Source organism: Bos mutus, chromosome 14 (genome assembly GCF_027580195.1).
Source record: "Bos mutus isolate GX-2022 chromosome 14, NWIPB_WYAK_1.1, whole genome shotgun sequence".
Taxonomy (NCBI): Eukaryota; Metazoa; Chordata; class Mammalia; order Artiodactyla; family Bovidae; genus Bos; species Bos mutus.
Genome location: NC_091630.1, coordinates 65,390,602 through 65,415,782, shown reverse-complemented (window position 1 = coordinate 65,415,782; position 25,181 = coordinate 65,390,602). Strand labels below are relative to the sequence as shown.

Genomic DNA, 25,181 nt, shown 5'->3' with positions numbered 1-25,181 from the left:
GTTTCGCTGCCGAACTCTCCCTTGCTGGTCCGAATTCGGTGGCGCCACGTCCGCCGGTCCCCGCCTTCTGCACCGGGGGCTGGGGCGGCTTCCGCCTGGACATTTTCCACTCGCAGAGCAGGCCGCGTCGTGAGGGGGCCGGGACGGGGAGTCGGGCGGCTGTGCGCATCCCGGCCACCGAAGAGGCGAAGATGTCGGACATCGGGGACTGGTTTAGGAGCATCCCGACCATCACGCGCTATTGGTTCGCCGCCACTGTCGCGGTCCCCTTAGTCGGTAAACTCGGTCTTATCAGCCCGGCCTATTTCTTCCTCTGGCCCGAAGCCTTCCTCTATCGCTTCCAGGTACTGACCGACGACCGGGCAAGTGGCGCCTACAGACCCCAGGTGGCCCCGCCGCGGCGGAGCGTAGACTGGCCGGTTGCGGACGCGCGGTGCCTGGTGGGACTTGTAGTGCAGAGGCTCCCGCGGTTTAGGGCGGGGTCCTTTGGTCCGGGGGTCGGGTGGACGGACGGGTGGACTGCTGGCCAAGGGGTCCGAGCGTGGGCCTGGATTGCTGGAGACATGGAGGCTCCACGGTTTGGCCCGGTGGGAAGGGACTGATTTCGTCCTTCTGTTAAGATTGTGCTCCCCGCCCTCTGTGCCCCGAGAAGGCGGCAGTGGGAAGGTAAGACTGATAAGTTGTCGATCTGTGGTACGCCAGTGAGTGGCAGGCTGGGGCCACCTGGAGCACCTGCCCTCCGACCTCGCTCTGTCATCCACGTGGGTGGCATGTGGACGTCGCCTTGCTCAACCACCAGCCGAGTTCTTTTTATGTTAATGGAGTTTCTTCCCAGCAGGAGTGATTTGAAAGTCCGAGGTGCAAAGAGTGAGTCTGTTTATTTGTGTGTCTCCCAAGTCCTTAGTATCTGGCAGTCGTAGTTGAATTTATGAAGGACCTAGTAAAGAGTAAATTGCTCCAGAAATGGAATCTTTTTTTTTTTAAGCATTCAGGAAACAGTCCAGGGTAATATTTCTGGTAAGCGAATATTAGTTTTCTGGAGGTTTATCTTTATTGACCGGATTCTGTGATTTAAATCTTTAATCAGTGCAGGTCTGATACTAAGATCTGACATTAATTTCAACACATTGTTTGGACTGTGGGTAACACTCTCTTGTTTTCTCTTCACTGGCTATTTATTAGTTTTCTTTGCTGGTTCCTCATCTTCCTGATCCTTAAATACTGTGGTGTACCCCAGGCCCTCTTTCCTGTATTCTCCCTAGCTGCAGGTGATCTCGTTTAGTTCATGGCTTTAAATCATTTCTACAAGCTGAAGTTTCTCAAATACAAATATACATACTTTGAGTCCAGATCTGTCTCACTTCCAGACTTGTACGCCCAACCATATACTTGAAATGACTACTTAGATGACTAACAGACATCACACACTTAATGTGTCCAACACTATACCCTTTCCCCTAGAAGTAAATAGCAACTCCATTTTTATAGGAGCTCAAGCTAATAGTCATGGAGTCATCTTTGACTTCTCTCACATCCCACAGTCTGTTGGCAAATTCTGTTTACTTTTAACAAATATCCAGAATGCAGTCCCTTTTTATTCTCTGTTGCAAGCCATTATCATACCAGCCTTGTTCCTTTCAGTCTTAACTCTAGACAGTTAGAGTGATCCTTTTAAAACATAAACCCATGTCCTGTCGGTCTTCTGCCCAGATCCTTTTAATGTCTTCTCAACTGATTGAGTAAAGTTCAAGTCCTTTGGCCTGCACGGCCCCCTACTGCCTCTCTGAGCTCATCTCCTACTACTCTTCACCTTGTACATTAGGTTCCACAGTGGGATCTTTCCTGTTTCTTCAGCACCAAACTCCATCCCTCCTCAGGATATTTGCATGTGATGTTTCTCTGCTTGAGTACGATAGACATAGTGTACCTCCTTACCTCCTTCAAGTCTGCCCAAATGCCACCTTATTGACATTTATGATTGCTCTAAAATAGTGCCTCTCCTTCATTCTGTCTCCCTTACCCATAATTTTTCTTGCTGCATATCAGCCCTTGATGTTTGTCAGCCTGCTTCCCTTCAGAGAATAAAACTCCATGAGCACCACTTGTCTTGTGTACCACTGTCTTTGTTACCTGGATCCGTGTTTGGCACATAGCAAGTGCTTACTTATTGGTTGAATGCATGGAACCAGTGCTGGGCACTAGGGGTACAACAGTGAACAGGAAGAAAGTAAGAGAGAGGCATGCGATGGTGACTTTGATAGAGTATTCTAGAAAGGCCTCAGAGAATATATTTGAACTGAAATCTGAAAGATGAGCCAGTTTTGGGAAGATGTGGCTCTGGGGACAGTCTTGCAAGAAGAAGAAATAATAAGTGAAAGGCTTAGAGGCAGGAATTAGAATCAGGAAGAAGACTGAATGGTTAGGACAAAGTCAGTGGGAGGGATGAGGATTAGTAGGGAGGACAGAGAGATAGCCAGGGGTAAATACAATAAAGCAAAGATGGAAAAGTAGGCTGGGGCTCGATCGTATACGGCTTTGTGGTTGAACTTTAATTTGAAGGCACTAGAAAGGCAGAGCCTTTTGAGCAAAGGACTGAAATATTCTCTTGGCTACTCGTTGTGGGGTGAGGGGAGGCCCTAGTGGCTCAACAGTAAAGAATCTGCCTGCAATGCAGGATTTGATCCCTGCATCAGGAAGATTGCCTGGAGAAGGAAGTGGCATCCCATTCCACTATTCTTGCCAGGAATAATCCCATGGACAAAGGAGCCTGGAAGGCAACAGTACCTGGGGTCGCAAGAGAGTCGGACACAACTTAGCGACTAAACAACTCTGTGGGATGGACTTGGTGTTGTGAATGGCGGCAAGGGAGGGCTAGGTAATGGGACCAGAGAGATAAGTCAAGTTAGAATGCAGGAAAGATGGTGATTTGGACCAGGGTGTCTCAGAGATAGAAGTGGATAGATTTGGGAGTTGGAGTGGGCAAGATTGCAGCCTAATGGATGCAAAGGGTGAATGGCTGAAGAAGCAGATCTCGAAGAGGTCACTGTTTTCACAGGAGCAACTGAGTGGCTGGTGGAGCTCTTTTCTGAGATTGGGAATGTTTAGAGAGGCCGAGTTTTGGGGGTGGAGGAGGGTATGATAAAGAGTTATATTTTGGCCATAGTAAGTCTAAAGATCCTGTAGGCATCCGGGTGAAGTTCAGTAAGGCAGTTGGGTATTAGAGTATGATCTGAGTGTGCAGCCAGAATTGCATATTCTTTTCTATTTGTTTTGGTGAAATGTTTGTTGCCTGGGTAAATGCTGTGCACTTTTGCCCAGTGGCATGTTAGGTAATGTGCAGTGGTCATAAATGATCGTAAATAGTAAATGGTCATAAATGAGAAGGGCCTGGTCAAAACTGGCTGTTCAGCTCTCCTTGCAAAACCTTGGTTACATCTGTAGTCAGCTTAGTAAAAGCAAGTCTTTCCTACAGACTGTGCCAAGTCGCTTCAGTTGTGTCCGACTCTTTGCAACCCCATGGACGGTAGCCCACCAGGCTCCTCTTCTGCGTTGGTAGGTGGGTTCTTTACCTGTAGCACCATCTGGGAAGCCCTCTAATAGATTCCAGGTGTATAATGTTAAAAACGGTGAACCGATCAGAAAGGTCATCATTCATGTCACACTTTGCATAGTTCTCCTACCTTCCTTGGGTTATTTCTTGTGGGCTTGTTATCCTGAGAAGGGGGGGAAGCTGTTGGCAGGAGGCAGGACTGTGCACTGACTGCCCAGGTGTGGAGAGACCAGTATCTGTCCTTTCTTTCTGCTGCTCTGACTCCTGCTCTTTCTGAACAAGTTTAGCTTTCAGACCCACCTGGAGGAGCTCATTTCAGCTGAAGCAGTTGAAGGAAAAACCATATCTGAGAGACTGATGGATGGGGGCAAAGAGTGTGTTATGTGCTTTGTGCAAGAGGCTCATTTTTTTTCTTTAAAATCTGCATCTTTGAACAACTTGGGGATGGTCGATTTAAAATTGTGAATTCATGTTGGAAGTGAGAAAGGTTACTTTTCCTCCTTATCCGTGGGTTTCCTGTGAGAAGCTTGTTGATTTGGAACTCTAACATTTGTAATGTTAGTTCCTTAGTTTGGGTAGATGGAAAGGCATAGGTGTGTGTTAAGACTCATTGTACTGTTGTCCACAGTTCTTCATCCTTCACATCTCACACCCATCAGTCAGCTAGTCCACAGGGATGAAATGGCTCCATATTGGTCCCTGATTAACTGGAAGAGAGATGGCAATTTGCTGCTGCCCTTGTGGTTTCTGAAATGTCTTTCAGGGCTCCCTGCATGGGGATGTTTCATTTCTTTGGGCAAAATAACATCACCTTCTTACATCTGTGTTGGCTTCTTCCTAGTTTACCTCGTTGAGCCCCCACAGTCATCCTGAGGTCAGTGTTACCCCGGTTGATAGACAGCTGCTGTTTCAGTTTCTATTTTGGTGAGTTTCAGATAGTTCTCTTAACTCCTTTGCATAATATCTACCAAAATACACACTGAAGTATTTAACAAAACATTTTTGAGCGTGATTTCTTTCTAACCAGGCATAGCAAATTATTGTTCCTTTTCTGTGAGAGTAGAAAGACTGTGGATTTCAAGTAGTTCAGTCATGGTCCCCAGGCCTGGCTCAGCCCCCTTGCTAGTGGCATGCCCCCAGGAAAGCTGTTTGTCCTTTTTGAATATTGGTTTCTTCACTGAAAGTGTGTTAGTCTCTCAGTCGTGTCTGACTCTTTGTGACCCCCATAGATTATATAGCCCACCAGGATCCTGGAATCCTGGTGGCAAGGGAATTGCCAGGATATCCTTGCCAGGATTCCCCAGGCAAGAATTCTGGAGTAGATTGCCATGTCCTTCTCCAGGGGATCTTCCCGACCCAGGAATCGAACCTGGGTCTCCCACGTTGCAGGCAGATTCTTTACTGTCTGAGCCACCAGGGAAGCCCTCTCTTCACTGAAAGTGGGGATAATTTATAAGTTAACTCTGTTGTCACTCCATTGATTATGACATGCTCCTTTAATATTTTTTGGAAGAGTAGGAAAGTACAAATTACACTAAATGAATGTATTGATTATAAGGCACATCCTAATTTTGGGGAAAAAATGATTATCTTCAAGTTGAGGAAAAATGTTATCTACTTCATGCCTCTCTTATATAAAACATGTAAAAATGTTTGTGAAGTGCCCAGTAAATAGTCTGGTGGATAATCGATTAAAAAATAGTGCCTATTTTTATTTATTAGCCAATTCCTGCCTTTGCTGCCTTCTCTCCTTGAGCAGTAATATTCTAATTTTAATTTGTAATTGAAATGTAACTATGTAACTGCTGAATTATTTTCCTGTCCTATTAAAAGCATCGTGACTGGAAATGAGAAGATACGAACTCTCAATTTTTCTTGTTTCCAGGAATAATAAGAACTGGCACCAGCCAAATCGGTGTTCGGGCCTGGTGCCATATTTGCCAGGCTTTTGCTCATGTTATTGCATTTAGCCTGATGACAGCAAGCCTAGCCGCCTGACACCTGAGTGTGTTGGAGAAGCATTATATAGACACATAACTGGGAGGGGAATGAACTTGGTCTGGGGGCTGAGCATAGAAGTAGCTTCAGGGTTTGGATTTAGAACTTTAGTGGCAAGTGTTCTGGTATGTACAGGTTTTAAATCTTTCCTTTGCAGCGCTCTCCACATTACATGGTTCTGCTGTGGTCTGTAGCTAAGGTTACCCATTAGCTCATAGCTTCATTTTTAAACTTTTTGTTGAGTTACAGTATACAGGCAGGATATGTGTGTATACATGGGCTTCCTTGGTGGCTCAGCTGGTAAAAAATCTGCCTGCAATGCGGGAGACCTGGATTCATTCCCTGGGTTGGGAAGATCCCCTGGAGAAGGCAAAGGCTACCCACTCCAGTATTCTGGCCAAGAGAATCCCATGGACTGTATAGTCCATGGGCTTGCAAAGAGTCGGACGCAACTGAACAACTTTGGCTTTCATGTATATGTGTAAAGTAATTGCCTTGTAGCTAGCAACCAGGTCAAGACACAGAATATTGCCAGCATCCCCCAAGACCTTCCTCCTGCTCCCTTCTGGTCACTCTCATCTCCAGGGGTAACTACTGTCTTGACTTTTGATACTGTAGATGGTTTTTGCCAATTTTCTTAACTTGTCCATAAATGAAATTACACAAGTATTTATTTTTGTGTGTCTAGCCTCTTTTCAGCAGTTTGAGAGTCACCCACATTGTTGTGTGTGGTTACAGATTGCTCATTCTTGTATTGTTCCCTTGTGTGAACACACCACCATTTATTTACCCTTTCTTCTGGTAAGAGGGTTTTAGGGGGAATTCTGGCTTTGGCTAGGATGAATAGTGAACACTTCTTGGTGAACATAAGCATACATCTATATCTAGGAGTAGAATTGATGACTCCTAATAGCTAGTCCACAATTGAAATTGAGTGGGTTTCATTTGTTTTTCTTGCCTGTCTAGTATTCCCTTCCCTATCCCCTTTCCCCCGCCTCCGCCTGCCCCAAAAAAAGGAAAAGCTGGAGTTTGCTAATACCAGCATTTGGCACATGGGGCTCTTCTTTCTTACTTACTTGATGACCCATGTAGAATTTTTTTTTTAACTCCAAATCAACCAGTCCTTACTGTTGCAGACAATTTTTTGTTTCTGATAGTATAAAAAAAAAAAAAACAACTACCCTAGACTCTGGATGGCATTTGTAATGTTTTCAGTAGCACGTTGGCACGTTGTTTGGGAGATTTTCATTCAAGGATGGTTGAACTAAACACTCATCAGAAGTCGCTGGACCAGTAGCTGACGCTGATGAACAGTGTCTGGTGTTTCTTTGAAGGCCTCTATGCCAGGGAGCACATGGGCTTCTTGCCCCCATTAAGTGGGGAACTCTGGGCATGATACCATGATACCTCAGCTCTAATGAGGGACCTAGCTTTCCTCTTGAAAAGGTGAGTGGTGATGTTTCCTGCCTTGGGGTTTCTGTGGAGTTAAAATAAGATGCTTGCCTGTAAATCCCATGCCCTTTTCACTGCCCCTGGCTGTGTCTTAGGGATCAGGGGATCAGTGCAGGCTTTCTAGGGTCGAAAAAGTGCCTTTACCACTCCCAGCCTTGAAAATAAAGCCATTTCCTTATACTAACTGTCTCCATACCCATTAGAGGAGAGGAGAGCATTTAGTTGGCTATGTTGTTCAATGGGGATTTCAAAAATATATTACATTGTGTCCTTCTGAAATGATGAACTGTCTCCTGGTGTTTTCATATTATAATTTTAAAGTAATACAAAGATAATTCCAAGTCCCTTAGGTCAGTGAGAGCACGTATAACTCAAGGGTAAGCAATGAACTGGGAAAAAAAGTGCAGTATTTTGACAGTTGCTGATTTCCAAAGCACAGGTGCACACAGTGGCTGAAAATAGTGTTGTGTCGTCAGTGTTGATGAAAAATGTAGTCGGAAAAACCTGGAGGTGTCTTTTCCAAAATCAGGCCTCGAGTAACGTAGAAGAATGTGGGGGTAGATTAAAATGGGAATTTGTAAAAACCAGGTCAGCACGTGTCTTCTAAAAGATATTGTAATGATAGTGGTGCACCCACTTTTTTTTTTTTTTTGGTAAAGCACCTTTTTCATCTACTTTCTTAATTGCAAGCTTTGACAAAATCTGTGAGTCAAGGAAGGAGAGAGTCAAAGACAAATGTCACAGGTAGATGAAGATGCAAACTCAAAGGTCTAGACATTTCCAAGGCCCCACGGGTTCCTAGGAGCCAAGGCCACAGCTCTCTTGCTTCTGGTCTTTTACCCCCAGTGTTTTTCTGAAGTAGAGAGTGTGAATTTGTGGGCTTGCTCTCAGTTCATTTGAGGATTCTACAAGCCGTATAGTAGTACTGAACATTTTTACCAATTTTAATTATACCTCGTAATAATGATATCACTTGTGAGAGGCTTTGTAAAAATAGAGGCTTAGTGTCATAAACTCCCGAGTCTGGCTGTCTGGGACAAACTTTTCTTAGCTCTACCAATTATTAGCTATTGCTTAACCTTTTTTCATCCTGTTGCCTCATCTATAAAATCCACCTCTTGAATTAGGGCATGCACGTGAACATAATAGCACATTATTATTTTTTTTTAAGCCATTGACCAAAATGGATAAAACCAAAGAGGATATCATTCCTCCTTTACCATGGAAACTGTGGCTGAAGAATGATAACATGTAAGCCCTGGCTGAAATCTCTTGTCTTTTCAGATCATTTCCAGGGCTCTTTCTGTCTGACTGTTCTGTTTCTGTGATAAAATTGTGAATAAACCCAAATGAATTTTAACCTGTGTTGTTTTACTGGTTTAAGCACAAGGTTGCTGGAAAGTGACTTTTCACGGTATGAAAAGTGCATTTTCCCCCACTAGGAATGAAGCTCAGAGGGTTACAGTCCTGTACTTGGAGAATGTGACCTGCCAGCCATGCCTGGCCAGGCCCCACAACGAATGCCCTCTGATCCAGCCACACCCAGATTATTAGCCGTACCCATTCATTTATTGTGCTCTCACAGTTCTTTGAGAGTTTGTACTCATTTTTCTGAGACTAGGGTTCCCTTCCTTGTGCCCACTCTTGCTTCTTTGAACAGGCTCCCCATTATTGAGACCTCCTTGATATAGGGACCCCGTCTTTCATACTCATGCAGTAAGACACACAGCCGTCAAGCCAAAAGCCAGTGTTACGTTGGCTTTTCCAAAAGTCTGGGAAGGCTGCCATCTTCAGCCACTACTATTTGATGTTCTGGAGGTGTTAGCCAGTAAATTAGACAAGAATAAGATACACAATGTTATTTACAGGCTTCCCTGATAGCTCAGTTGGTAAAGAATCTGCCTGCAAGGCAAGAGACCCTGGTTTGATTCCTGGGTTGGGAAGATCTGCTGGAGAACGGATAGGCTACCCTACTCCAGTATTCTTGGGCTTTCCTTGTGGCTCGGCTGGTAAAGAATCTGCCTGTAGTGTGGGAGACCTGGGTTCAATCTCTGGGTTGAGCAGATCCCCTGGAGAAGGGAAAGGCTATCTGCCCTAGTATTCTGGCCTGGAGAATTCCATGGACTTTATAGGCCATGGGTTCACAAAGAGTTGGATATGACTGAGTGACTTTCACTTTCACTCAGAGTTGAGTACTTGGACTGCATTGAGAGCCTGGGGTCTTAACCAGTGGACCACCAGGGAAGTCCTGATACTGTACTTCAATTTTAAAGTTTTTATTTATTTATTTTTGGCCACAGTATTCAGAATCTTGGGCTTCCGGTGGCGCTAGTGGTAAAGAACCCGCCTGCTAATTAATGCAGGAGATGTAAGAGATGCTGGGTTGGGTAGATCCCCTGGAGAAGGGCATGGCACCCCACTCCAGTATTCTTGCCTGGAGAGTCCCATGGACAGAAGAGCCTGGCAGGCTGCAGTCCAGGGGGTCATAAGTGTCAGACACGACTGAAGCTCTTAGTATGCAGTGCACATTTGAAATCTTAGTCCCCCAACCAGGGATTGGATCCACACCCCCTTCAGTGGAAGCGCAGGTTCTTAACCACTGGACCACCAGGGAAGTGCCCTATGATTCATTTATGACAGGCATAGCTGTAAGCCTCATCCTAGTAAGGATTAGCCATGTACTTCTGTTGTATTGTTTTCAATTTGTCTAGAAGTATGTATTGTTTGTTAAATGATGCCATCTTAACTCCATGGACTTGCAGGTTGATGGGACTGTAGCTGATAAAACTTTTCAGTTGTTTTCTTAAATTATATTGGTGATAGCTCTTATCACTGAGGAGAATGTTTTGCAAGGGTTAATTTTGTTTAGTTAAAAGGAAAAAAAACCCCTCAGCTTAGAGAAACTAACAGCTGTGTTTTATTTTGATCTGGACAGATTTGGAGGCCAATCACTGCCACCTTTTACTTCCCTGTGGGTCCAGGCACTGGATTTCTTTATTTGGTCAATTTATACTTCTTATATCAGTACTCTACTCGACTCTCGAAACAGGTATGTCATCCCTGGTTTTTTTAAGTGTTGTTTTTGTCTGTTTTGCTAATCCGTGTATTTATGTAGTGGAGGCATTTTGAGGGCAGTTAGCATATATAAAGAAATGACTCAGGACTTCCTGGTGGTCCAGTGGTTAGGAGTGAGCGCGTTCATTGCAGGGGGCCCAGGTTTAATCCCTGGTCAGGGAACTAAGATCCCACAAGCCACGCAGTATGGCCAAAAAAAAAAAAAAAGAAAGGGCCTAATGATGTAAACGTTCCGTAAGTAGTAGCTCTGCCAGAACTCTACAAGACACTTAGATTGTTTGATTTTTAATCCCCACAGGAGCATCATGGGGTGTCGGCAGCAGCGTCACCATTTTATAGGTGACAGAGATACAAGGGCACACATTTTGTTCATATCCTGAGTGGCTAGGTGGTTTACCTCTCACTTATCGTGACATCTCCCTCATTTCTGTCACATGGCAATCCCTGTTTTTTAAGGCACAGTTGGGCTGAAGTGTATACATCTCCTAAATTGGTGTTGAAAAACACTACCTTATTGCAAGTAAAAGCCTAGACTTCTCTGTAAGTGAAACACTCAACTTTTTTTTTTATTATTATTAATTTATTTTAATTGGAGGCTAATTACTTTACAATATTGTGATTTTTGCCATACATTGACATAAATCAGTCATGAGGAAACACTCAACTTTTAAAAAATATATAGCTAGGATTTATTTATTTTTTGCCATACTGCGTGGCATGTGGGATCTTAGTCCCCCAACCAGGGATTGAATCCTGGTCCCCTGCATTGGAAGTGTGGAGTCTTAACCACTGGACTGCCCGGGAAGTCCTGAGAGTCATTTTTAAAAATATACTTATTTATTTTGGCTGTGTTGGGTCTGAGCTGCGGAATGTGGGCTCTCTAGCTGTGGCATGTGGGCTTAGATGCCCCACAGCATGTAAGATCTTAGTTCCCTGACCAGGAATCGAACCCATGTCCCTCGAATTGGAAGGCAAATTCTCAACCACTAGACCCCCAGGGAAGTCCCCCGAGAGGCATTTTTAAAAACAACTTTATTGGCCTATAATTCATATACAGTTCTACCCATTAAGGTGTATAACTCAATGGATGTTCACAGAGCTGTGCAGTCATTGCTGTAATGCGTTTTAGAACATTTCATCACTCTACCCGTTCCCCATTTCTACTCAGTCTCATTTCCCCTGACCCTGCTGCGGCCCTCAGGCAACCACTAACCTATGTTCTGCTTCTTTAGGTTTGCCTCTTAGGAATTTCTTATAAATGGGATCATATAATCTGCAGTCTTTTGTATGACTGACTTCTTTCACTTAACGTGGTGTTTTCAAGGTTCTTCCGTGTAGTATTTATGATTAGCACTTCATTCCTTTTTTTTTTAATTTTAAAAATAATTAAAAAAAAAAAATTTACCTGGCTGTACTGGGTCTTAGTTGCAGCATTCGAGATCTTTAGTTGTGCCACGTGGGATCTAGCTCTCCAACCGGGGATGGAACTGGAGCTCCCTGCATTGGGAGTGCAGAGTCTTAATTGGGAGTCCAGTCTTCTCTAGACCACGAGGGAAGTCCCTCTTCATTTCTTCTTATTGCCAGGTCAAGATGCTGTCGTATGGATTTACCACATTTCGTTGTTCCATTCATAAGCTGAGGGACATTTGACTTGTTTTCTCTTCTTTGCTTTATGAATAATGCTATACCAGCATTCATGTAGAGAGGAACTTTTGAGATCTTTCAGTTTAACCCTCTCAATTCACAGACAAGAAAACCATGGTCTGGAGCGGTGGTGACCTGCCCCACAGGTCACAAAGCCGTTTGAGAAACACAGCTAGGACTGGAGCCCAGTTTACTGACCCCTGTCTGCCTTCCACCATACAGTTTCAAGATAACATTGCGACAAAATGTTTGCCACCTGCATTTTTTCCTGCTTGGCTATTTTAAGTCTCTAGCAGTGTTGGCTGGTTTATAAGGATTCTGATGTGAAACTAGAAGACTGCAATTTGAGGACCAGTTAATTTGTAAATTTCCAGTTGCAAGCTTGCCAAATAATACAGTACTGTAGTTTATGTAATTACAGCATTTTACATATTCAATATAAAGAATCCTTAGAAATCACAAAGCCAAAACCACAGCAAAAGAAGCACAGCTGTTACTAGAATTTAGAGATTTTGTGAAGAGTTTCAGCTCTGATACATCATCCTGATCCCCTCCCATTAAGCATCCTTAAAACTGTGGCTCGAGTGTGCCTTTGAGGTGGGATCGGGGGTGGATAAGGAAAAGAGAAGCGACTTTGGCTTGAAATCTAGTTTCTTTTAGGTAGATTTTCTTTCTGCCTTTCTGATACTTGTTAGGTTGTTATTGTTACTTTATTTTTGTCTGTTTATTGGCTGCGGTGAGTCCTCGTAGCTGCGCTTGGGCTTTCTGTAGTTGTGGCAAGCAGGGGCAACTTCGCTGTGGTGCGTGGACTTCTCACTGCGGTGGCTTCTCTAGGCAGCCCACGGGCCTAGAGCATGTGGGCTCAGTAGTTGTGGCACAGGCTTAGCTGCCCCATGGCATGTGGGATCTTCCCAGACCAGGGATCTAACCAGTGTACCCTGCGGTGGCAGGCAGATTCCTTACTGTTGGATCACAAGGGAAGCCCGAATTTATTGTTTAATTAAAAAATTTTAGGTTTTAAAGGCTGGTTTCCATTTATAGTTATTAGAAAATATTGGCTACATTTCCCACGTTGCACAGAACCCCCTTGAGCCTGTTTTACACCTAGCAGTGTGTGCCTTCTGCCCCTCAGCTCCGTATTGCCCCCCACAACTAGTAACCACCAGTTTGTCCTCTGCCTCGGCGAGTCTGCTTCTCTTCTGTTATATTCACTAGTTTCTTATATTTTTTAGCTTGTTAGGATTGTTTTTAAACAGTGGACTTTGTATCATGTCATTGTGATGGGGTGTGGAGGGGAGGGGAAGTGGCCGAGATAGAGGGACCTTGGCCTCATTCGATTCTTTCCTCTGCCCCTCTCCTAGTCTGCCAGCGGGAGGCGTGAGGACCATCCTCAGAAGGGAAAGCGGGGCTGATGTCCATTCTTCGGCCCGTAATAAGACAGAGCCCAGGACGTGGTGTAGCAGAAATAACCCTTAACTAGTAGTTAGGCTTCACTCTGCTTCTAAAAGCCAGGTGGCTTTGGTCAGGTAGCTGTACTTCCTCGTCTGTAAAAAGGGGTTATAGGTCTTCTCCTTCTCCCTCACTTGGGGGAGGAGGAGGAAGAATCAAGGCTGCGGAAAGGTGTGGCTTTGCGCTACTCTCCCCACCATCGTTGTCTTTTGCTAGAGTGTGAGCTCCTGGAAGATGGAGACTGAATCGTCTCAGTAAGCCCAGTGCCGGACCGAGAGGTAGCGTGTGTGTGTGTGAGTACAGCCTCGTGGGGAGGAGTCACAACGGTAGGCAGTATGGACGTGATTCCTCCCGATAGAGCTTACGGGCAAGTGGGTGAAGAAGGGATGAGCCAGGCAATCACAAATGCGCCTCCATCTCGTGATGGGAGCTGAGAAGGAAAGTCCAGCAAGCAGGCTGTGAGGGGCTTCGCAGTAGCTGTGACCTGACTGTCCTCCCTTTGGATCTCTTCTGGCTCCTGCCAGTTGAGCAGAGCATGTAACGGACTGGAATTCAGTCAAGAGGGCACAGATTAGCCTCGATTCCCAGGTGACTTTCCTCCACAGCTTTACTGCAGACATGGTTTTAGGCTGTAAAAAATGTTCTTTTGCTTCCGAGGAGTGATTTAAAAATATTCTCATGTTTTTGCTTCCTCTATAGTTTTTTGAAGTATTTCTCAACATTGAAGTTCCTTTGTTCTGAAATTCCGAACCATGACATTTGACTTATTTTTGTTTCCAGGAGCTTTTGATGGGAGGCCAGCAGACTATTTATTCATGCTCCTCTTCAACTGGATTTGCATCGTGGTATCCTTTCATCTGTTATTTGGGGCCAGAAGTAACCAGTTGTTTTTTTTTTTTCAGGTTTGGGAAATAGGCAGGAATCTGTAGAACATTTCCAGTGGTAGTTATTTGCATCTTTATTTACTGTAGTTAATGATTAAGAATCATTAAATCTTTCCAGTAGCGGTTGTAAATCACATAGTCCCAGAGTGATGCCTTCTCTTGCTGTTGTCTTTGTGGGGTTTTTCCACATTTGGTTGACTTTGATTACCGTCCCCTCTTCTCGTTCCCAGTTCTCTGTGTTCTCGGGTGTGCCAGCTTGTTGACTGCAGCACAAAGAGATTCTGTGCCGTGAGACAGCTTTCGAAAGCTGCGGTCCTTATCAGAAAACTAATTTACAGCCAGCATCCCTTCCTGACTTCAGTGCCGTCCGGTACCTCAGTCCCTCTGTGAGGGCCCGGCGGGCCTCTCTGCTTGCTGTGTATCAGCTGCGGGTGTCAGCAGCTTTGCGGCTTGCAGACCTTCCCAGGTGGTGAGTGCGGCAGAAGGGGCTTGTCGGCTCCAGCCCGGTGCAGAGTTGGGGAGCTCAGAATGGCTCTGGGGCTCAGCGTCCACTGAAACCTGACCAAGAGCCTGAAAAGTGTGGCACTTTGCACGCCCTTTCCCCTCTTCTAAGGGAAGATAAAAAGCTTGTTTTGGACTTCACCTGTGCTGGGGAGCCCTGAATGAGAGTAGAAGCATTAGCTATTTCAGGGGGCACAGGCCCCTCCATCTCCTAATTGCAGTGGCAAGGCACAGAGGACACAGGCGACCAAACTGAATCATGGGCCAAAGCAGTTAATTTCTAGTTTCTTCATCATTGGAGAGTCTAATAGTGTGCTCACAGTGACGGTGATTAGATACCTTTGTGTTCTGGGATGTTTTAAGCAACCTGAACAATAGAGAAGTGTTTTTCCTTCCGGAAACTGGAATGAAATGAACTTTTATTAGGTGTGGAATGCTGTGTTTGTGTCTGATCTTTAACTTGACGAACCAAGATTACTGGCTTAGCAATGGATATGCAGGTAAGTGTCCCTTGAAACTGTTTGCCCTTTCGTATGTTTCAGATTTATTGTTAATGTCCTTCGACAGAAGTTTAAACTTCGAAAAAAGTTTCACTTGTATTACATTGCATTAATTATATGGTATTTTGAAGATTCTAACGTGAGTTACCTAAATCATTACTTTCCTTGCTCATTTCTGGCTTCTTTATTAAGTGTGAACGTTGAGAATGATGGTTATCCATTATTTTCTGTGCATGTACATGGATGTGTATTTTTTAAAAATAGAGAATACACCAAAAGTAAAGCTTTTTGCATATTTTTTTCAAGTAACAGAACTTGACCCTGGTATTTCTGAATCTATCCCAAATAATGTAATTGTATTTTATTAGAGGATTTTAAAGCATGCATTGCATGTTTAAGTAAAAGGGCTGATTTATAATTGTGGTGAGTTGAATTTCTTTTCTGCATTTTGAATAGCCGTGTGAGAATTTATTTGGAGGAGAGAGGTTAAAAACAAAAAAGATGGATTCACGCTAAGCCTCTGTTTTTAGCCTTATCTTTACACGTTCACTTCTTTTGTTGCAGTTGCTGATGATTCCTCTGATCATGTCAGTACTTTATGTCTGGGCCCAGCTGAATCGAGACATGATTGTGTCATTTTGGTTTGGAACACGATTTAAGGTACTCTAACCTAGTTGGGAAAATTGCCTTTTCATCTGTCTCTGCAGAGATCTCGCTTTTCCGCCCAGAGGTGTACTTTCTGACATGTCCGGCAGAGGTCACTGCAGAGCAGTAAACCATCAGCAGGCCCCGTCTCCCCTGCTCAGCTCCCCTGGATTTCTTTAGTCAATCCCACCTCCTTTGCTGACCTCACTCCCTCTGGACCTCAGGCCCCTCAGGCATGTGTCCTGAGTGATCTCATGGATGTGAGTGTGGTAGAGGGAGGGAAGGAAGGATACTCAGATGGAGCCCTCCCTTTAAAAATCTCTTCTTAATCATTCCCGTTAGGTATTTTACACTTACGCTGAAACAGATTGGGTTTTTGCCCCCCCAACACTTCCCTTTGTGCCTCCTCTCACAGTTTTCCACCTGTAACATCGTTTTGATTTTCTTCCTCGTGTAAATCCTGCCCATTCTTAATCTGAGTTGGGACTGAACATATTTCTTCCTCTCCTGCCTGGAACTGGTCTTGCCTTTGTGCTTCTGAAATATTTTGTGTTCTTCTTACAGTCCTTACCACATTCTGCCTTCAAGTTATTGATATGTAACCCTCTCTTTCCAAGTTTGTGATATTTTTGTAACTTCTTTAGTTCTTAAGTATGATGTCTTGACTCTGTTAAGGGGTGTTAACCTCAAGTAAACAGGCCACCAGATATATCTCCAGACAAGACGAGTTTACTGGGGACCGGTAGAGAGCTTCTATAGCCATGGCAAGCCACATCCTAGTCCCTGCAGCCGGTGATAGGAGAGTGCTTTTATAGAGAGAGGAAAAGGAAGTCAAGAGGGCTGTGATAAACAAAGCTTTTCATTGGCTGAGTCCTTATAAGGAAAGAAGTCTGTCTTCCTGTTGGGCTCAGCTGTTGAAACAGGACGTGAGAGCTCCCCCTTCTGGTCTCCCAACCCTACTTAATTGAGGTTTCTGTTCATAAATTTTTCACAGGGGCTCAAATGTTGAATGCATCTGGAGAGCTGTCTTATTTAGGAGAGTAATAGTTCAAGATACTGATGTATAATTTGATAAGAATTCAAAGTAACCGTGAAATACGTAAAAGGAGACTCTAAAACAATGAGCTGTTTTATAGTTGATTGGTAACAATTAGCTGGCTGGAGCCTTCCTGTGAATCTTATTGTGGACCATTTTTTTATTAGCATCCACAGGCCATTCATCTACTTTCTAAAGCTGTTTGTTATAATTCAGCAGGTCCTGTATTGTAGCTGAAAACTATGAGCAAAGTACTGTCTCTCCAGTTGCTAACATACGAATAAGTATAATTTTAGATGGGACGTTTCAAGTATACTAGGAGTGATGCTAGATTGAGCTAAGGAATTTCTGCAGTGACTTTTCCAAAGGATGTATAAAAACCCTTGTCAGGACAACCTTACCCAGTTCAGCCCCCTGGCAACTGTATCCTCTGCAGGTGTAGTTATTCATGTTTCTGTATATTCTCTCCTAGGCTTGTTATTTACCTTGGGTTATCCTTGGATTCAACTATATCATTGGAGGCTCGTAAGTGATAGTAGATTTATCTAATTTCAAAGTAACCCTTGGAAGACTTCCATTATTCTTTATGTTCCTTCCCTAATCTTTATAACGCTTTGAAGATTCTCAGCATTGATGATGCTTTTGAAATAATTTCATTTGGATGTAATGGATTAAAATCGCAGGGCTTTAGGCACATTTAGCACTGAATGGTTTTTTGTTGCTGTTAGTTTGTTGTCATAGGATAGCTTCCATATATGTGTTTTCAAATAAATATTTATTTCTGGATTCACTGTCCAGATTGAGCAAGTATAGACCTAATTTTATCTGAGCTGTCTCCTCTGTGCATAAAATTCATATTTTAATTTTTAAGGCATTTCCAAAACGCCTTGGAAACTGCTCACCAGTCACAAGAATGCACAGATTCTCAGATGGGAAGTTTTGTCAGTGGTTTGATAGTACGAAAGTTTGGGCCAAACGGTCAGATTTCTAGTCTGGAATTAGACCTGAGGCTTAGGAAAACCTTGAAAGGATCCATTCAGAATTTTGGAAGGAGGATTTCAAGATGTGGCTCTTCTAAGAACTCCCATTTCTTACACTTCAAAATATTTTTAATGTTTTAAAACAGATTTTGATAGTACTAGTTCTTAACCTGGTGATGTCTTTGCTCTCTGGGGTTCTAACTTCGGCTGCGTATCCCTAGGCAGAAGGGAATGAATTGGGTAAACAGACTCTGTTAGAGCAGAGCAAGTCCTGGGCTTTGGTCTGGGAGCAGTTGTAGAAACTGATGAGTCCCTAACAGGAAGGATGTTGCAGGTGGAGACGGAGAAGGATGTGTAACGGTAAGAGTGGATCTGTAAAACCTTGAAGTGGCTTACATGTCAGCCATGGGAAAACTGAAGAAGGGCCATGCTTATTTTAGGTTTACAAGGTGAAGCTTAGCTTTCCAGAGTGATCTCTGTGGTGTCCTACAGTCGGGGACACAAGAGGCGAGGGAGACGTGATCCATGGCTCCAGGAACAGGAGGAGCGGACATTTTTCATTCTTCCTTGCTCCTGTGACTCTCTCTTGCCAGCCTTCAAATATACCCCTGTTTTGCAAATACGGTGTTTGTGACTGAAAGCGTTCAGAAGCTTACAACTTCCCCCCACCCCTTCCTGACGCAGGAAAGTAGCAAAAACAATGTTTTGAGAATGGGCTGGGGCTTGAAAAGATGTCAGAGAGGCAGCTGGCCTTGAAGAGCCCAGACACCATTGGTTCAAGAGGATCGATTTTGCTTCTCATTCAGAATGTGCACGCCCCTCAGACTGCACAAGGGCTCACTGTTGAGCTGTCACAGACTCCCAGGACCAGAAATGAGCTGCCACGAGGGATCTCTTCTCCCTGCTATTAGTTAAAACTTGCTGCGGCTCACTTTACTGCTTGAATGTCTTGAAACTCATCTGGCTCTCTGTTTGCAGGGTCATCAATGAGCTAATTGGAAATCTTGTCGGACATCTTTATTTCTTCCTCATGTTCAGATACCCGATGGACTTGGGAGGGAGGAATTTTCTATCCACGCCTCAGTTTTTGTAAGTGCTTCTACCCGTCTTGTTTGACAGTGCCCACGGTCGTCTGCCTCCCGATAAAGACTCCATGAGGGGTAGGAGTTCCCTCTTTGTCTGATGGGGAAAGGGTGAGCCAGCCAGGGACTTGCCTTGGTCACTCCAAGCTGAGGCCCGCTCTTCTCCTGGAATCTTCTTCTATCTATAAAACCCCGAAATGGCCTGTATGTCAGCCATGGGAAAACTTAAGAAGGGCTGTGTTTATTTTAGGATTGCAAGGTGAAGGTCAGCTTTCTAGAGTGACCTCTGTAGTCTCTTACAGTCAGGGACACAAGAGCCTGAATCCAGGCTCCAGGAGAAGAACAGGGAGCTGTGGGCTCTGTTGAGCGGGCGGGGCGCTCATGTGTGGCTCCAGTATGAGCATTAGGGGGCCAGGGTGACAGAGGTGCCAGTTTTACCCAAGATTTCAGCTGAGGAAGGTGTAAGAGGGTAAGTAGGTCCACCGGTTAGCAGTTTAAAGCATTTGTATATTTAGTATCACAGACCAGAACGTTTCGAGGGCTTCGCAGTGTTACAGTGAGAGGCTGGAGGGCTGTGTCCTGCTGCCTGTCCTGTTAGCAGGGTGTACTTAGGGAGGAGGCTGAGGGCCCATCTTGGGTTTGGAGGCAGACTTGGGTCGGAGTCCCATTCCCCTCATCGACCAGTTTGGATATTGGGAAAGTGACTGAGTAAATTCCCCCCAGCTTTCTTTCGAGTCTGTGAGTTGAGGGGTGGCCCCGTCTCGCAGGACGGCCGGAAGTGGGGTTCACCCTCGCCAGCACAGTAGCGGGTGCTCAGTAAACGTAAGCTCTCTCAGCCTCACTCCTGAAGTTGGGGCGGGGTGGGGGGCGGGATTCTGATGCACACTCCCACCCGCTCAGAGATGCTGACACACTTAAGTGTGTAAGCAGTGTGACCATCCTGTCAGGGAACCAAATGGCTGTTGGAGAAGGGGCCAGTAAATCGCCATCTGGTGTCGCAGCCGGCCTGACAGTCTCTCCTGATCTCTGGTCGGGCATATGTGGTGAGAGCTTGCACTTAGAAGCTTAAAAAAAAAAAAAGGCGAAAAAAACCCTTTTCACGTCTTGCTCATTTTAATGTTGTGCAGTTCGCCATTCTTCCAAGGGGCCAATGAGGCCAGTAAAACGTGAGTGCCTCCCCCTGCCCTCACTGTCATAGGCTAGAGGAAGGTATTTGAAAATCCTTCATTGTGAAATATACAGAGAAGTAACACTATTGTTGTGTATGTGTGTCTTTTTCTTCGTTTTTCTCCCCCCTTCATTAAGAGCATGAAAAGAAACTTGTTTCTCGTCTGAGTCTTGAGTTGCCTTCAGGCTAAAAAAAAAACTGATGACCAATCTGCTTTCTAATTATCAAAGGACACAATAACAGCAGGCTTGGATTTTTAATCTAGGTTTATCAAGTCTGATGGCAGATGCATCATTAAAAAAAAACAAAACTTGTTGCTTTGGGGGGCAGCCAAGAGTTATTTTACTTTAAACGGCTGTATTCTGATGTAATGGCTTGGAGACATTTCTCAGTTGTGGGCAACAACATGTATGCGATTCTAGTGGCAAAACCAGCAGCCCACTGGAGCCTGCCTTCCTCATGAGCTTTCCCTGTTGGTGGAAGCCCTTCTGTGAAATTTTGCATAAAGATCAGATGACAAAATGTAGCTCCTTACAGAAGCAGTAACTGCTTTGAAATTATCATAAATCTTTGTTGATTATGTATAATTGGGTATCTTTTTATACTAATTACTTGCATTTAATTTCACTATCTGTTTAAGCAGTGGCGATGGCTTCCATATTGTCTCAGAGTCAGAAGCAAAGCAAGACAGCCCTGGCGTTGCCTTTTTTAAGTCTTCCAATTTATTATATACTTTGGAGGAATGTTATTTGTGCCAGAACGTTATGCATGTTGGGAAACCAGTGCTTGGAAATACATGTTGATTTAATGATCAAGCTGAATTTGTTTAAAAGGGAAGATGTGAATTATAGAATTCTAAGATGTATCACTGTTTTGCATTCTGCTTAGAAACGTAGACAGGGACTTCCCTAGCAGTCCAGTGGTTAAGAAAACGCACTGCCCTGCAGGCAGCAGGGCTTCAATCCCCGTTGGGAGCTAAGGTCCCACTCGCTGAGAGGTAAGGCCAAAAAAATAAAAGGTAGACGGATCTTCTTCCGTTGTTTTTGTTTTTACAAGGCGATTAATTGTCTTTCTGCAGAGGGAACGTACAGCTAACAGGGTTGATGTGTAAAGACACGAGGACTTTGGTCACTAACTGCTATCGTCTGAATCAAGCGCTCTACGCTATGGGTGGCGGCAGGTGCGGGCTGTGGGACGGGGTGTGAGCTTGAGGCAGGCTGCCTGGGTTTGAATCCTGCTTGTCACTTCAGAAGAGCTCGACTCAATTCTGCCTCAGTTTTCCCATCTATAAAATGGGGTAATAGTAGTACCTGTTGTAGGGCAGTTGTGAAGATGAGATGCGTTTTTAAACAAGCAGTACCCAATGTGAGGGAAATGCCTTATGATAAGGTTGAGCTCCTCAGGCTTCCTGCTGTGGGCAGGTCACCCCTCGTGGTTTGTTTTTGGTGCCAAGTGAAAGTGAAGTTGCTCGGTCACGTCTGACTCTTTGCGACCCCATGGACTGTAGCCTACCAATCTCCTCAATCCATGGAATTTTCCAGGCAAGAGTACTGGAGTGGGTTGCCATTTCCTTGTCTGGGGATCTTCCCGACCCAGGGATTGAACCTGGGTCTCCCGCACTGCAGGCAGATGCTTTACCATCTGAACCACCAGGGAAGCCCTTGGTGCCATGAGGGGTTTAAAACGGGATATCAGATCACAGTCTCTGTGCTTCAAGCCAAAAATCAAAGCATCAGGATCTGATAAGTGGAACAGGTGAAAATAGATGCTCAGTTGACTAATAATCAAGGAAGGGAAATTGTTGGAAAAACTACTAAGAGCATAGAGTCCTGGGTTTACATTTTCTTAGCTGTTCTGTGACTCTGAATTTATTAATATGTAAGTTGGGAAATCAGCTAACCTTTTTGGGCCTCAGCTTCAGGCCCAATGAGATGGAAAGAATGCAGTTGAAGGACACACAATGAATGAACTTGAACACATGCCCGAACTCCAAGACAGAAAGCCGCCTTCTCCACTGTCCCTTGATGGCCGCGAAGAACCCAGTTGCATCATGGAGATGCCGTGAGGCGCTCAGACACTCTGGTTGCGGATTTGTCCTTGGAACTGAATTTACTTAGGGCCCTTTGAGCAAGCTAGCTACGTATTTATATAAACCAAGATGCTATATAGATGGTTCTTTCTGGTTGCTGGGCTTGTGGGTGTTGACGTTTTTGTTTCCATACTTACTGTTCCCACATAAATTGTTTTTGTAATCAGGAAAAAAAAAATTCAGAGTGTGAAGTTAGTGTGAAACCTTAGTTAAAAAAAAAATCATAAAAAGTGAGTGCCTTCTGTGGTCAGGGCATGGAGTCCACCGGGACTTTGGACTGTAGCCCACCAGGCTCCTCTGTCCTCGGGATTTTCCAGGCAAGAATACTGGAGGGGATCCTCCAGGGGATCTTCCTTCAGGGGATCTTCCCGACCCAGGGATTGAATCTGTGGCTTCTGCGTTGCAGGTGAATTCTTTACCCACTGAGCCATCAGACAGTTAAATGAGACATTGTCCTCAGCCTCTCCGTGGCCACAGATGAACGTAATTCGATGTGACAGATGCCATGGGAACCCCGGGGAGGGAGATAAAGATGGACAACTACGTGGAAATGACTTTGTGGTTTTCTCTCATTTTGTGTCTCGTCCACTCTGCTCCAGGTACCGTTGGCTACCCAGCAGGAGAGGAGGGGTGTCGGGGTTTGGCGTGCCCCCAGCTAGCATGAGGCGAGCGGCCGATCAGAACGGCGGAGGCGGTCGACACAACTGGGGCCAGGGCTTTCGGCTCGGGGACCAGTGAAGGAGCGGCCTCCGGCCTGCCCACCAGCCTCTCCACTCAGATGACGTTTCCTCCCAGCTCGGGGTGGCCTTCACCACTGAGTTCTAGCTGATGCTGTTGGATCTGACCCACACTGAATGTAGTCTTTCAGAACAAGACAACAGTTTTTTAAATCCTGGGGAAAAAAAAAAAGTGTTCCTCGAGTTTCATGATTCTCATTCAAGTCCTTACTGCTAAGAAGAACAAATTATCAACTGTGCAAATTTCAGAACTGGCCGTATTACCATTATTATTAGTATTATTTTTGATGTCTTCTTTTCCTTTTCCATCTGAGTGATGGGTTTTGGCAGGTCCGACTCTGCCGGCAGCAAGCTGGGTGTCTGGCATTGGGTCACCAGACCCCTGTCCACGGGGCTCTTACCTCTTCCTCACACACACGTCTCCTTCCTCCTTTTTCCCTCTCCCACATTCCCAGCTAGAGGAGTCTGCCTGTAAAATGGTTCTGCCTCTGACCAGCTCTTTATTTATTGACCTTTGCCACAGCTTGGCCACAGAGACCTGTTCACAGCGTTTTGCAGTGGCAGAACCGTAACCCTAGGGCAGAAGCCAGAGCAGTGGACGAAGAGCTCCCTCGGCCTTTGGAGTTGCCGTGACCTGCTGTCAGTTGTCACCGTTTGCCACCTCATCAGCTATTTTGATTAAAAAAAATAAAAGCGCCGCTGAGTCAGCAAGGACTCCAGATCGGTATTAATGAGGCACGAGAGGCCCTGCTAGGTGTTCTTTAATCCCAAGTTAAGCGATCAAAACTAGTGGGGTTGCACCTTTCATAGGGTCTGGGTTTTACCCGGGATAGGCATCTTGTGTAGGGCGCTATGTGTACCCAGAATAGTGGGTTTGCATTGTGCTAGAAAATTCCAGCTCACATTGGCCACAGGGAGAAGCTCTTGTGGCATCTGGTCATTAATCCTGCTTTGTTCTCATTCTGGGTATATGTTTATTGAGTGGAGGGGAGAACTTTAAACCCTATTTAAGTTGTCTTTTTTTGGGGGGGGATAAACCAGCCCCCCATCTTCACCCCCATGGCCATATGCTTAAGTTAGTTGTGAGGAGGGTGCAGCTCCTTGTATGTAGATCTTATTTCAGGAGGTGTTATAAGCACATCTAAGTGAATCACGTAATTCTGGGTTGTAATGGCTTTAGACACATCTGTGTTTGAAGGGCTTTTTTATTTCGAGTCATGAAGGTACATCAGACCAACTTCAACACCCACAAGTCTACCCCCCCTCCCCCCCGAAGGTGGGCTTTTTCCATCAGAGCTAGGCTTGTCACCAAATAGTTTTTATTTTGAAGGCTATGATGTTCAGCACAGTTTTCTCATTTTATATTTTTATTCTGAAAGTGAACTGCTTAGGAGCAGTGCTGAGAGGCTGCCATACTCCTAGTCAACTAAAACGTCTCTGGACGTTGGCCGCGTGGTTCTGTATGGAAGCACTGTGCACTCGTAGGATGACTCTGAAGCAGTGATGTGTGTTATTCTAGGAAATGGCGATTTGAAAACAGCTCCTAGGTTTTCATGAGGCTTGTTTGCGTGTACCTCTCCATATTTAATTTATATGATAACACAGGAGACGGGGAGAACATGAACCCCAGCTGTCACGTGTTCTGCTGTTGACCTGTGGCCACAATAAAATTTACTTGTGAAATTTTAAAAGCCCTTCTTCCTATTATGTCGCCCTAGCACCCACCAAGCAGGAGTGGAGACTCTGTGTGTGTGTGTGTGTGTGTGTGTGTGTGTAAGAAGAATCTCATGGTAAGTGAGCTAGTTTCCTGCACGCCCTCTCAGCAGCTCAAATGCCCAAGAGCAAGAGTCTTTCTGAAGGTTCCAAGTGTTGTTTAGAATTCTTCAAGGCCAAGTGTTCACTACGTTCTTCCATTCAAGCAAATTTAAGAAGCTGATAATCGTATTAATTTTTGTCTGGATTACCTCGGAATAATTTTTGCCATGCGAGCTATTTGAGATTTGCTTTGGCAAGGCGAGACGTGACAGTGGATTCTCTTTGTGAAAGGGAAAAGAAATCCTGATTTTGTATAGAGATTCTTTTTTTGTAACTAATCTTTTTATTGGCAAAAACTATAAATTAAAATGTACAACCTGATGGTCGTCTGTCTTAAGTTTCCGTATCGCTGCTCTGCTGCCTCTTCTAGATGGGATGTGGTTTATGTAGCCAGTCATCTCTTGGTGTCCAGTGTGTGTTGCTGTGATAGCGACACAGCAAACATTTTTGTAGCTACTTTGGTTCACGTGCTGGAAAATACCTGTAGGATTCATTCTTGGAAGCAGGGTTTATAGGTTTTCATTATAATGAAGCAGGATGGGGCTTCCCTGGTGGCTCATGGTAAAGAGTCTGCCT

The 25,181-nt window shown here is 44.8% G+C and overlaps 1 protein-coding gene across 1 annotated transcript; it reads left to right on the top strand.

The window, feature by feature from the left end:
- DERL1 (derlin 1) lies at positions 1 to 24,926 on the top strand. The gene is made up of 8 exons (XM_070382427.1): positions 1 to 344; positions 9,936 to 10,044; positions 13,946 to 14,013; positions 15,027 to 15,053; positions 15,618 to 15,713; positions 17,207 to 17,259; positions 18,693 to 18,803; positions 22,653 to 24,926. The coding sequence occupies exons 1-8, from the start codon at positions 192 to 194 to the stop codon at positions 22,789 to 22,791; spliced, it is 756 nt and encodes a 251-aa protein (XP_070238528.1). The 5' UTR covers positions 1 to 191; the 3' UTR covers positions 22,792 to 24,926.
- Positions 24,927 to 25,181: the final 255 nt, after the last annotated feature.